The sequence below is a fragment of the Leopardus geoffroyi genome, chromosome A2 (genome assembly GCF_018350155.1).
Source record: "Leopardus geoffroyi isolate Oge1 chromosome A2, O.geoffroyi_Oge1_pat1.0, whole genome shotgun sequence".
Taxonomy (NCBI): domain Eukaryota; kingdom Metazoa; phylum Chordata; class Mammalia; order Carnivora; family Felidae; genus Leopardus; species Leopardus geoffroyi.
Window position 1 is genome coordinate 76,567,403 of NC_059331.1, and position 13,887 is coordinate 76,581,289.

General features: G+C 44.0%; 2 protein-coding genes across 10 annotated transcripts in view; one reads left to right on the forward strand and one right to left on the reverse strand.

Moving 5' to 3' along the window:
- Positions 1 to 13,887, reverse strand: part of NME8 (NME/NM23 family member 8) — a 104,826-nt gene that overhangs the window by 27,797 nt on the left and 63,142 nt on the right. The gene's annotated exons all lie outside the window — the stretch shown is intronic.
- Positions 800 to 11,979, forward strand: SFRP4 (secreted frizzled related protein 4). 2 transcript variants are annotated; one of them, XM_045494389.1, is made up of 6 exons: positions 800 to 1,537; positions 2,886 to 2,966; positions 3,077 to 3,142; positions 5,273 to 5,471; positions 8,598 to 8,661; positions 11,045 to 11,979. In XM_045494389.1, exons 1-6 carry the CDS (start codon positions 1,093 to 1,095, stop codon positions 11,228 to 11,230), a joined length of 1,041 nt encoding a protein of 346 aa, XP_045350345.1. In that variant the 5' UTR covers positions 800 to 1,092; the 3' UTR covers positions 11,231 to 11,979. The 2 variants fall into 2 exon arrangements, with proteins under 2 accessions (XP_045350345.1, XP_045350346.1); XM_045494390.1 differs by lacking the exon at positions 11,045 to 11,979 and adding an exon at positions 9,450 to 9,684 and having other exon boundaries at positions 984 to 1,537.

Consider the following 13,887-nt stretch of genomic DNA (forward strand, 5'->3'; position numbering starts at 1 on the left):
TTTTTTTTTTTTCATATTGTCATGTCCGGTACTCTTCCCCTTCTCCCGGGTTTGGTTCACGTTGGACAGAGGAATAGGGAGTGAGAAGAAGGAAGGGGAACGCCGGTGGATGGAAAACATTTCCACACTGGAAGATGCTATTATTACACCTCTGGCAGCTCTGTTCCTGGAGCAGGTACAGACCGAATGCCATTCTGGAAAAAACCTGAGCCCCAGCTACTGGCTTCTAGACACAACAATAACAAAACCCAACCCCATGCAACTTGGGGGAGGTTTGTTTCTACAAGGTGTCCATCCTGTTCCAACAATGGCTCCCGGGTCCCACACCGTGGTCTCGCCGCTCAGCGCTCCTCACGCCCCCTCCTGGAGAAAGCAAGCGTGTTTCAGAATTAAAGGGCGGCCGAAGTTTTCCTTCCCCTCCAACTCTGTACTCGGGGAACCTGTAAGGCAGAGGGCGCAAAGTTCAGCTTGGGCCCAGATCGCGTCCTTCCCTCTCCCGAAATCCTCTCCTGCACCTCTTGGATCCGGCGTCCCAAACGACTGCCAGAGACTCTTTCTCTTGGTGCGAAGAAAAAGGACTGGCCAGACTAAAAAGGAAGGGACTTTGGGGAAATGCAGGATTCCAGCCCTGGGCTGCGGCCCGGAGGAGATGATGTCACCGCTCCGACGAAGCGAGGGCTGGGGGGTGGGGGGTGGAGGGGGGGGGGCGGCCGAGGGGGAGCCCGCGCCGCGCCCGCCGCTGCCAAGGGAGCGTTCGGAGCCCACGTCAGGGGAGGTGTCGGGATAAATAGGGTCCCGCAATGGCCGGGGCCGGCCGCGCTCGGAGCTGCCGGGGCCAGGACTGGAGCTGCCCGGGCGGGTCCGCGCCCCGCACGCTGAGGGCCGGCGCTGCTCGCGCTCGGTGCGCCGGACGCCGGATACCCCCGACCGGCCCGCGAGGCCCCGCACCGCCGCCGACGGCAGCGCGGGCGAAGAGCCTCTCCGGTGCCCCGCGGGACTTCCTCCCCGGGGAAGGGAGGGCGAGAGCCTAGGGGGGCAGGGAGCCGAGGGCCCCTTCTGCCTGTCGGGGCGGCGGCGCGCCAGGGCAGTGCCATGCTGCTCTCCGTCCTGGCGGCGTTGTGCCTGGGGCTGCGCCTGGCGCTGGGCGTGCGCGGCGCGCCCTGCGAGCCGGTGCGCATCCCCATGTGCCGGCATATGCCCTGGAACATCACGCGGATGCCCAACCACCTGCACCACAGCACGCAGGAGAACGCCATCCTGGCCATCGAGCAGTACGAGGAGCTGGTGGACGTGAACTGCAGCGCGGTGCTGCGCTTCTTCCTCTGCGCCATGTACGCGCCCATCTGCACGCTGGAGTTCCTGCACGACCCCATCAAGCCGTGCAAGTCGGTGTGCCAGCGCGCGCGCGACGACTGCGAGCCCCTCATGAAGATGTACAACCACAGCTGGCCTGAGAGCCTGGCCTGCGAAGAGCTGCCGGTCTACGACCGCGGCGTGTGCATCTCGCCGGAGGCCATCGTCACCGACCTCCCCGAGGGTGAGCCTGAGCCGGAGGGAAAGGAAGGACCGAGGGGGATGAGGGGGCATTCTTGGCTGTGGCTTCCACGGGAGAACCCACCGGGCGGCCCCTTCTACCGATGCCAGTGGGTGGGTGGGCTGTCGGTCCCCCCAGCGCCCCCCCCCCCCCGCCACCCAATCTCACTTCTGACAATTGGAGGAGGTGGGAAGGGCGGTGACCTGACGTGGGTACAAGTCTGCTCTCCCTACAGAAACGTAGGGGACGGAAGAACACCATGTCCCATAGAGAATGTAAGGGGGGGGGGGGCGGGTAGGGAGGTGCTTCTAAAGAGAGCCATTAGCATTTTCCTTGACAATGATAGAATAATAGCAACGAACACGTATATAGGTGGGGTCCGAGCCAGTGTTCAGCGCTTTCCGTGTACGGTTTAATGCTTAAAACAGCCCCATCAGGGTTCTCCACTTAGTGCTAGCTCTTGAAAACTCTTTTTTTTTTTGGGGGGGGGGGGGAAGCAGTAGCAGGCATCACTCCCCAGGAGGAGTGCAGTTTGTAAATTTAGTCCTTCTGGAAAATTGTGATGTCTGTTTCACGGTCGACATCTTATCTTGCGGCATCTTGGTTAACTGGATATCAATTTCCGCTTCCTTTTTTCGGTCATTTTGCTGCTTTTCTAGGACGAAGGAACAAATTTAAGTCCACTTCTTGAAGTCAAGCCTAAGAATATTTTTGCATGCTTTTTTTATCCCTGACCCAGGTTACTGAACTTTTAAAGAGATTATGCTGTTGCCTTAGTGTAGTTTCTGAGGTTATGTCTCAGAGCATTGTCCATAACGTGAAGAAAGAGAAGTATAAGGAAGGGAAAATCGAAACTCTTCTCTAATTCAGAGCTTTAGAGAAAAACATATTTGTTGCTTAAATTATATAAATGATAGAGGGTTATGCCTTGGCCGGTGGGGGGTGGGGGGAGTCTTATATAGCTGTGGACTGTTTCTGCACTGGGAAATGAGAGGTGGAGATTTGGAAATATTCGGGATATTTTGATTAGTGTCAACTGTCCACTTGGAAAAACCAACATTTTAAAATGGATTTGGGTGGGAAAGTTAGCTGTATGTGTCAGCCAAGTCAAGTGGACAGGCATTCACAACAATTTGTGCTGGATGGACAAAACCTCACTCAAAAGTCTTCTTTTCTAAGCCCAAGAATGTCTGCATGAAAGAAGTAGTTGACAAGCCGATGCCACTTTTACAATGTAGTATTATTCTTTGGTAACGCCGTGTTAGTTCATTTCTCCAGATGGTTCTTTATTCCAGTGGGGTGAACGGGCTAAGTCACTGACCACACCCATGCGGCTGTGTGTGTGTTTCAGACGTTAAGTGGATAGACATCACGCCAGACATGATGGTACAGGAGAGGCCTCTTGATGTTGACTGTAAACGCCTAAGCCCTGGTGAGTTCCTTCTTCTCGAAGTCCCTTTTTTTTTTTTTTTTTTTTTGCCTCCTCCCCAGATGATTTCCAAACACTTTTCCGACTCTCTGCCTCTCTTTCGTCTCCTTCAGACCGCTGCAAGTGCAAAAAGGTGAAGCCGACTCTGGCGACGTATCTGAGCAAAAACTACAGCTACGGTAAGTCGTCCGATGAAGCCATTCACTTGACGAGTTGGCCAATTACCAAGTCAGTCATGAAGCCAATCCCAAAGTAAAGAAAGCTAATCCCAACGTGGTTCACGATGTGGGTTCTGGAAGGCACAGTAACAACTATAAAATGCCTTGCTCTTCTGGGTAAATCAAGCAAAAACAACGTAAATTACCCAGGGAGAACAGCGATGTGGCTCAGGGCTCAAATGTGACATCAAGGTCCTCTTGGTCTCGGTGAGAGGTGCCACTCAGCCAGGACAGCCCAACCGACTTTTTCTTTTCCTGAGGTTTCCTTGCTGCAGGAAGGATGGGTGAGTGATCCATGGATTTGATTATCTGAGGCCCAGAGGCCCAGGAACTAAGACCTGCCCATGTTTCTTTTTAGTTATAAACACTTATAGATATTTAACACCTAAAAGAAACTGTAGAGAAATAGGTTAATCATGAGACCCTCTGGCTATAAGTATTGACATCATTTAAATGCCCTCCTCTCTTATTTGAAAGAACAGTCAACACGGCTATTTTCAGTTTTTTTAAGTAAATGTAATTCTACTGTTCTCATTTGAAAGTAAATTTAATTGAAAATATGTTCTTTTAAAATATCTGAGTTGTTTTATGTTCCTTTGCATTTCTTTTTTTTTTTAATGTTTATTTATTTATTTCTGAGAGAGAGAGCAAGAGGGCGAGCAGGGGAGGGGCAGAGAGAGAGGGAGACAGAATCCCAAGCAGTCTCCCTGCTATCAGCACAGAGCCCAATGCGAGACATGAACTCACAAACCTTGACATCATGACCTGAGTCGAAACCAAGAGCTGGACGCTTAACCAACTGAGCCACCCAGGCACACCCCCCCCCCCTTAGCATTTCTTAAATTACTTCTGCTGGAATAACAGAACCGTTTTGGCAAAATGGTCATTTTATTTGTTAACTTTGTTTTCCATATTTCAAACTGAAATTTGAAATCATAAACCTTATGTTACATATCGCATGTGAAAGTAGGAAGATCGTGGCAATATAAAGGGCTGAAAAAATAACCTCTTAGTGAAGTTGTTAGATTTGAGATTATAGCCAATGTGGGTAACTCTACCAAAAAAAGAAAAAAAAAAAACAACAACTGACTTTTCCGGTAGCTTTTATTGTTGTCGTTTGAAAACTGTTCTTTGTAGATATTACGTTAATCTAAACGATTTTGCCCCTCCTCTGACACTATCCAGCCCTAGTTGCTAATCTGAGTTTCACTGTCTTGCTGTCCACGGTGTCATTGCCACATAACTTCTTTGAGGATGAAACCATTTTCTATTTAAGTCCGTTGCCTTCTTCCTAAACCAGCTTTCTAGGACGGAATCCAAGACAGAGATCCATGCTAGGCTGATTACAATTCCATGGAAGGCAGTAATAGCAAGGGACCAAAAGGGCCAAAATTTTAAGCTTGATCAGACAGTGATTACTTAACAGCTATCCGTAATAACAGTTATACATCTGCTCGCCGCAGACCTCGCTTTGACAGTCTGTGAAATTAAAGGATTAAGAATAGTGATCTTCAGAGACTCTGTCCAGGTCACAAATGTTACAGCTTTAATAACTTCCTTTGGAAGACAGGAAGTCCCAGCATCGGACGGGCGGTTGGACCATACAAATTGTAAAGTGGCTTGTGACTCTGAGAACATACGATTCTCACTTCTGATAATCACAAGGCAGAGTCTACTTGTTTCTATGAAATTTTTACTGACGTTCTATGTAACTGAATCTCCTGATATGTTCTCGGCAAACAAACGTCCAAACAAAACTGACGTCAGGTTTTTAAGGCTGAGAAAAACCTGCGAGGTTCTCTTTTCACATCCTCGCTGTAGCCCAGTGAGGAGCAGCCGCTGACCCAGAGGCGGAGCCCATACCGAGCCCGCCTGTCGCTTTGCTCTTACGTCTTGCAGGCTGATCCAGAACTTTAAAGACAATGCTGACAGTATGATTGTGTGGGCTTTTGGCCTGCATCTGGGAAGCTTGGACATGACCATAATTACAGGAGGGATTCTTTAAGAGAGGCTCAGGGCTTGGCGTGAATACACCATCCCTATTTGTCTGCAGAGGCCTCATCAACACTTCCATCAATTTTTAAATTGCAGTCATTCACGCCAAAATAAAAGCTGTGCAGAGGAGCGGCTGTAACGAAGTAACGACCGTGGTGGACGTGAAAGAGATCTTCAAGTCCTCGTCACCCATCCCTCGGACGCAGGTCCCGCTCATTACCAATTCTTCCTGCCAGTGCCCCCACATCCTGCCCCATCAAGACGTGCTCATCATGTGTTACGAGTGGCGCTCCAGGTAGGCACGGAGCGGGAGGGAGGAAACTGCACACTGCTTAATGGAAACGTGAATCCCATTTACCAGACGTGGTGTTTTTTGTTTTTTTTTTTTAACGGCGCCAGTAGTTCTTTTTACAAAGGCAGTTTAAGGGGCACCTAGGTGGCTCAGTAGGTTGAGCACCAGACTCTCGATTTCGGCTCAGATCATGATCCCAGGGTTGTGGGATTGAGCCCCACGTCAGGCTCTGTGCTGAGTGCGGAGCCTGCTTAAGATTCTCTCTCTCTCTCTCTCTCTCTCTCTCTCTCTCTCTCTCTCCCCTCTTTCTAAATAAATAAATAAATAGACAATTTAAAAATAGTTCAGTAAATAAAAATACAATTTCAACAGATGCCTCTGTTGCGATAATCACATAGCCTAAATATCATTTAATTTCCCGTGGCATTAAGGAACAGTAGGAATATGAGTATTTGAGTGGGATGCTTAAAAATCAATTTCAGAATTCGTTAAAGGACTTCAAAAATCGTAGGCAGATAAATTACTATGAGTGAAAACAATTCTTTTCAAATGATTCAAATCAATCTTGGTGTGGCAAATACTTAATTTTTTTAAAGAGCTCTTTAATGATCAGGTAAAGACGGCCATTTGAGACGACAGGTCCACATTTTCCTTACACACAATATAAGTAGATGACATTTGTTTGATAGATCATTGCGTACGCACACACATTCGCACTCACGCTCACACACATATATCTGCGTACCTCTAGCTGGGAGTGTGTCTCCCCACATCTCTTTTCTTGGCATATTTTTATATCCTGGTACATTCCTTAGAATGTAACAATCAAACTCTTCAGACCAGGGTGCAGGATGGGCCCCCTAACTGGCTGCAGTATACATCTCCAACAGAATCATTCATATTTTATATAACCAGTCTTCCCTTTAATTCCCTGCCATTAATGCTCATCTGTTTCTTCTGGGTACCGCTGTGGACTGTTTTTTCAAAACACCTTTTGCAACTGACCTCACTTGAATACCTTCCTGATCTGTATTCTGTCTTTCCTGATCTGTACCCTCCCTTGGATACCCTTGGCTTTTTTTTTTTTCCTTTAATGTTTATTTATTTATCTTGAGAGAGAGCAAAGGAGGGGCAGAGAGAGAATCCCAAGCAGGCTCCGTCCCTGTCAGCGCAGAGCCTGACTTGGGGCTCGATCCCACGATTGTAAGATCATGATCTGAGCTGAAGTCAAGAGTTAGACACTCAGCCGACTGAGCCACCCAGGTGCCTCATGGGTATTCTTGGCTTTCAAACTGTTCTCCTTATATCTTGTCTCTCTAAAGAACGAATGAATGTTGACTGAATGTTGCTGGGCTCTTCTCTCGCATGGTGTTTGTACCTGCTACAGGACTAGGTGCAGTTCTGGGAATGTACCAGACTACTAGTCATCAAATTCTATTTGGATTCCCGTCATCCTTTCTGTTCATTTATAGATTTAATGGCATTCTGATGAAAATACCAGTAAAAAATATTTTCGAATGATCGGGAGTTATGTCTTCACACAACGATCACTTGGAAGCACAAACTGGCAAGGGCGTGTAAAGGACATTTTGAAAATAACCGTTTGGAAGGAAATCGGTTTCTGCCTCAGGAGAAACAGAAAACTGGAACAAAGCTAGACTGCTAAAACCATGTGGTACAAGAGTAGACATGCAGATAAATAAAACAGAGGAAGCATTCTTGAGACAGATGCTAATGCGTAAAGTACCGTATTAGGAAGGAAAAAGGGCAAATCCATTAGACGTGAGTATATTAGTTAGTAAATGTTGCAAATGTTTTTATTTGGAAAAAAGTACATATTTTCACTTTATACTAATACCATAAAATGAATTTCAAATGGATTCAAGAGATATTTTTTAAAACTTAATCATAGAGGGTAAAATTAGGTGAATCGATAGATGTATGAAATCTGAATAACAAAATACTTTGCAAACATGAAATTAATGTAAAAAATTACAAGAGGAAATGTCGATACATACCTTTGATGATATTATATCATGGACATAAAAATCACCAAAGAAAGCCAATAAAAGTTGAGAAAGATACTTGCAATAGTTATGGCAAAGGGAGAGTAGCCTTACTCTATAAAGAGTTCATCTAAGTTAATATTTAACACATTAAGACTACAATATATAAATAATATGTACATAAATCTATATGGACATGTTCCAGAAGAAATACAAAGAGTAAATAAATTTACCTCTTTAATTCTCCAATCCAGAGTAAAACATGATCTGAATGAAAGTTCAACCGTTCTGAAAACGATTTAGAAAACTATGAGAAAGTACATACGCTTGGACCCAGTAATTCTACTTTAAGAAATCTGTCCTAAGGAAATAATAACCCAGTGCACACTAGTAAATATACAAGGATATTCAACAAAAAGCTGTTAATAGTAGCGAAGCAATGAAAGGGATTCAACAGTAGAGAAAGGCCTAAGTATCATTATTGCAATATTATGTGGTTATTAAAGCCGTATTCTAATTATATGAGAAAATGCATATAATAGAATGATAAAAAGAACTGTACAGTGTGATCTAAATATATAGTGTGATTTAAGAATATAGGTACAAGGAAGAATAAAAGGAAATGCTAGTAAAATATAAACGGGGGATATGTGGGTTGTAGAGTTAAGGGTTATAAAGAATTTTGATTTGTAGGGGCACCTGGGTGGCTCAGTTGGTTAAGCATCTGACTCTTGATTTTGGCTCAGGTCATGATCGCACAGTCGTGAAAAGGAGCCTCACATCTTGTGCTTAGCATGGAGCCTGATTAAGATTTTATCTCTCTTCCTCTGCCCCTCTCCCTGGCTTGCACACTCTCTCTCTGTCTCTAAAAAAAGGAAAGGAAAGGAAAGGGGAGGGGAGGGGAGGGGAGGGGAGGAGAGGAGAGGAGAGGAGAGGAGAGGAAAAGAAAAAAGAAAAGAAAAGAAAAGAAAAGAAAAGAAAAGAAAAGAAAAGAAAAGAAAAGAAAAAAGAAAAGAAAAGAAAACAATGAATTTTGGATTTGACAATTTTTTTGTATTTTTTTTAACTTTTTCCTTTCATAATCAGAATTGCTTAAAATAAATTCCTTTTTTTTTTTTTTCAGGATGATGCTTCTTGAAAACTGTTTAGTTGAAAAATGGAGAGACCAACTTAGTAAAAGATCCATAGTAAGTATAATTAGCAACCCTGCGCATATGGATTTAAGCGCAGGTAAAGAAATTCTATAGAACTGGGGATTCTTCCTTCACCTTCTTCCATCTCCAGGCTCTCATAGGAGGTTGAAATAGCATCAGTATTTGTCTTTCGAATAAGTAGTTAAGAACAAAGTTATTCTCACTTCAACCTCAAAGATGATTTTGTTACACTCAATCTTCATCTAATGGTTATTTCCAGATTAAATTAGGGTTTGTTTTTTTGGTTTTTGTTTTTGTTTGTTGTTTGTTTGTTTTTAACTATTTTAGCAAACAGTCAGGCACTTGAGCAGAGTTCACATCCAGCGGGATTAAAACAGACATATACATGTAACGGTGTGAACCCACAATTCTAAAATCCATGCTACTGTCTCTGTACAAAGCATAATCTATCCCCATATTTAAAATAGTTTTGAGACTTTTGTCAAAATAAATTATATATACCAACTGTAATCATTCTGTGGCCAAATCCATGATTTTTGGTGGTATCATCATAGAAATATTCGCAATGCAATTAGAGGATTAGAATAATTTTTTGCCCAGAGATATGCTGTCACACCAGAACTAAAGAAAGCAGGTCATTGGTTTGAAATGTTTAAAGCATTCCCTCTCCTGTAAATACGTTTGGATAGATGTAGGAGAATTTGTGCTGTCAGGTTCACGAAAGGTCCTACTACTGCCTGTGCGAGGAAGAAGTCTATGTTAATACTGACTTAATGGAGAAGGTAGTTTGAACATAGCCTCGTCTACTCTGTGCATTTCAGAATAACATGACTTCCATCTGAGCTGAAAACCGTGGAGCTGTCAGGAGCACGCTTAGCCTTACTGGACAGAAGATTCTAGCAGGATGGGTTATCTGGTTTCCAAGACTACAGTGGATTAGAGGCATCAGTGTAGAAAGCAAGTCCACCATGAGAACCTGGGAGGAAAGAAAGCTTTCAAGAATCAAAGCTATTTAGAGGCCCCTGGGTGGCTCAGTCGGTTAAGTGTCTGACTTCAGCTCAGGCCGTGATCTCACAGTTTATAGGTTTGAGCCCCGCCTTGGGCCCCACACTGACAGCATGGCGTCTGCTTGGGATTCTCTGTCTGCCCCTCCCCCACCAGCGCTTTCTCGATCTGTCTCTCTCTCAAAAATAAATAAACTTTTAAAAAATAATTAGGGGCTCCTGGGTGGCTCAGTCAGTTAAGCGTCTGACTGGCTCAGGTCGTGATCTCGTGGTTCGTGGGTTCTAGCCCCGCGTCGGGTTCTATGCGGACAGCTCGGAGCCTGGAGCCTGCTTCGGATTCTGTGTCTCCCTTTCTCTCTGCCCCTCCCCTGCTCACACTCTCTCTATCAAAAAATGAATAAACATTAAAAAATTGTTTTTAAATATTAAAAGAAAAGAATCCTAGCTGTTTGGGCCATTCACTTTTGCAGCAAATATTCTAATAAACTTCAGTAAGAATTCGAAGATATCACCATATAATAGCAAATGTAAGATGTTTACTATTTTAGAACAGATTAGAGTTGTGCCCTGGGAAGGTGGGGACAGTGTTTCTCATTTCATTGTATTTCTAGTGCCTAGAGCAATGTCTGACCTGTGGTCATGCTCAAACTCTTTGCTGAATGAAATATAACAAAGTAGGGGCATTTGTGTTACAATAAAAAGCAGTGTCTATTCAAGGAGCCTTTTTCAGTTTTTTCTTACATGCAGCTACTTAAATAAATAGTATTTCTTTCTATAATAAGAGGTATATCTTTTTCTATCAAGGAAACAGCTACCCAGAATGCCTCATTTCTCCTGGGTTCTGGGTAGCTAGCACTTGAGCGGATTACTAGACATGAGTGGGGTCTCTGTTTTCCTTCTGATGTAAGAGAATTAGGTGAGCCCATCCATAAGTGTGGGAATAGACCTTTGGACTTCCTAGTGAGGCTGGATAAATTTCTGCTCTTAGCCATATGTCAGAGCCTTTTTAGAAGGCTTTGTTGTGTAGGAATGTTGCATCATAGGGCCTGTGGGCTGGGGCCTTGGGCTCTGGAGTCAGACTGGGTGAATTTGAATCCCAGTTCTGACATTTATCAGCTGTGTGACCATCTACAAATAAGCTCTGTGTGCTCGTTTCCTGGTCATGACCGTGGTGTCCACCTAGAAGGCTGTTGTTTCAGTGAAACGAACGCTTATCAAAACTTCCTCCCATACTGAGCCCTTCTCGAATCATCTGGTATATGCTAAGCGCTCGATAACAGAGGGTAGCTATTTTATTTGCTGTCACGATTCATAGATTACAGTGGGAAAAAATTGCATTAATTCTGATATTAGGGCAACAGCATGACATGATGAGATGCATCTGATGGTCATGTGTGCAAATTGCCTCCCAGCAGTGGGAAGAGAGGCTCCGGGAGCAGCGGAGGACAGTTCAGGACAAGAAGCGAACGGCTGGGCGTACCGGTCGTAGCAACGCCCAGAAACCAAAAGGAAAGCCGCCCTCTCCCAAACCGGCCAGCCCCAAGAAGACCGTCAAAGCTAGGAGTGCCCAGAAGAGAACAAACCCGAAAAAAGTGTGAGCCACCTGCTTTCCAGAACCGAGACTGCCTCTCAGGATGAGGCCAGGCACCCCCCAGCCAGCCTGGGGGGGGCGAGGTGCCCCTCTCCTCGCCTTAACGACTGCAGTCCTCCCCATAGACACATCGTACAGCAGTTTTCTTAGTGATACGCTTCAGTTTTTCCTTTTTAAGCCACCACAAAACCCTAGTGGTAGGTATGTCCTTTGGTATGGAAGGTATATGAAAGCTGAGAGCTGGTGGACAAAGCTTCTCGCGGCATTCAGAGTAGCCTTCGTGGTGCGTGGCCTGTGAGATCTCTGAGTGGGGAAAGGATGCTTTGGTCCTTACCATTTGACCTAATATGTGCATTGTAAAATGAATGCCATATTACAAACCCCCCCACCTTTTTTTTTTTTTTTTTTTACAATATGTTGTATTTCAGCTTGACTTCTGTTGTTAGAACGTTCGTCATGTTTCAGAATGTGATTGAAAATGCAATGATTCTAAGGAGGGAAGCAAGAGGAATGAAGAATGAATGTCTTAAAAGATCTTTCTATGTTTACTGTTTGCACAAGAATTTCTGTGATGAAAGGGAATTTTCGAACAATCTAGAAAAGTAGGATATGGAAAACTGTAATGTTTGTTTTTGGTTTTGTTTTTGTTTTTTTACAAAGAAGCCTTTCACCTAGAGTTTTTAGCTAGACACACTCTAGAAACTAAAATAATAATGATGATAACTAAATAAATAAAAGGGAAAGGCAGACATACCACATCCGGATCCTTATTTTCTGGTTACCACGCCGTTGGGTGGAAAGGCTCTGAATTTACATTCCTTGACGCTTCTCGTTAGTAACCATTACATGGCACCAGAAACAGAGTGTGTTTCTCCTCTGATGCTTTATATGCCAACGACTCCACCCCCAAGAATTTCACACGGGTGTATGTGATGCTCATGTCATTTCCCAGGATGCCCTAGGCATCTTGATGCCAAGCCTGAAAGAATTTTCTCTCTGCTGGTAGCTGGTGCTTACAGAGGTGCTGTGGGCCCAGTGTGGGAGGGCCAGGACTCCAAAGCCCCTGGTTCTCAGCCACCGCCCCACACCAGCTCTGCCCCTGGAAAGGCAACTACGTTCACTCTTCCATTCAAGGATGTAGAGGAACGACCTGAAAGCTTACATAGAAAATCTCCTTTAGGTTTACCATTGCCCCTGCTTCTCAGAGGAGTAAGTGACATGTTGCACTCACACAAGATCATTAGACACATGATCTAATCTCACTTCTGTAAGCCACTGGGACGCAGAAATGAGGTGTGTGGGTAAGCCAGGGGAGAGTGGAGAAACGGGGCTAGTAAGAATGCCGGCATGGGCTCCCCTCTCGTCCTAAAAGTGTAACAGGACGCCTGTGTCACCACCACCCCAGGGCGTCAGAGTTAAAGGAATCCAGCAGATGGACTGACACAAGGGTACCAAGAAACACTTGGTGTATGTTTCTGCTATATGAAAGGCCAAACTTCCTTGGCCCTTGAGGACTGCCAGATACGTGTTTAGCAGAGCATCCAAAGAAAGGCCATTAAAAGGCCCTGGCAGCCTAGCTTACCTCCTTAGCATTGTAGGGCTTCTTCGGGGAAGGGAATCAGAAATGGAACTCTTCGTGGGAATGGAGAAACAAACACATATGAAAAAAACAAAAGTAAACACTATTTTCAGTGCAATACTGAATACAAATAAGAGTTTGGAGATGACTACATACTCAAGCACTGTTTACTTAAAATATTTAACTGAAATCATATACTGAATATTACACAAAACTTGCTACTTCATTAGGAACAACGATACATTATACGATACTTAACTATGCACATTTATACATCATACGATATGTAATCGGGTGTATCAGTTTGATTAATCGATAAAAGAGTTAAGCAGGCCTCCAGTTATTATGAAAAAGTCAAAAACATCAGCCCACACTAAGAGTAATATAACAAGTGTGGTAGTGGTCTTTGTGTGAGGATCAGAGATTTATTTTTCTCCCTTAAATATTTTCTCCATCCAAATACATGTGAGAGGAAGTAAATATTAATATGTACAGGAAAGCTGAGGTATTGAAATGAGAATCGTTTGAAGGTTGGATTGCTTATGTGAGGAAAAAATAGCATTTTTGCAATATTTTGATCAACAAATTTCATAATTAAGGACAATGGGAGGCATTTACTTTTTCAATAATTTTGTTGGTCTTTCAATAATACAGTAAACATGTATTTTCTAGAAAGTATTTAACACGTGCATAAAATACAAGTAGTGGAATTATAATCCTACCTAATCCTATCATCACTATGCAGAGGTAATTGCTGTTACTATTTTGGTGTACAATTGTCCAGGTGTTTCTTACGCATTTATATAATGATTTGAGTAAAAAATAAAAAAAAACAGGAGCTTATTATACATACTGTTCATTAACCTTCCTTCTTCACTCAGCCTCTTATTGAGATGAGTTCTCATGTCAATAAAGCTGATGCCACCTCATTTATAATGGCTCCGTTGTAGTCCGTGGTTGCTTTACTCTACCAACCCTTACGTTATGAGGCAATGATGTTGTTTCTTAACTGAACATACTGAATAACTGAGTCAACATCTTGATAACTAATATCTGTGCACATCCTTCATTGGTCCCTTGGGATA

What these genes read in the sequence shown, in the direction of transcription:
- SFRP4 (XM_045494389.1), top strand. Translation starts at nt 1,093, where the DNA reads ATGCTGCTCTCCGTCCTGGCGGCGTTGTGCCTGGGGCTGCGCCTGGCG. An exon ending in TGTTACGAGTGGCGCTCCAG is followed by an intron (nt 5,472 to 8,597) that starts GTAGGCACGGAG and finishes TTTTTTTTTCAG; the next exon opens with GATGATGCTTCTTGAAAACT. An exon ending in AACTTAGTAAAAGATCCATA is followed by an intron (nt 8,662 to 11,044) that starts GTAAGTATAATT and finishes ATTGCCTCCCAG; the next exon opens with CAGTGGGAAGAGAGGCTCCG.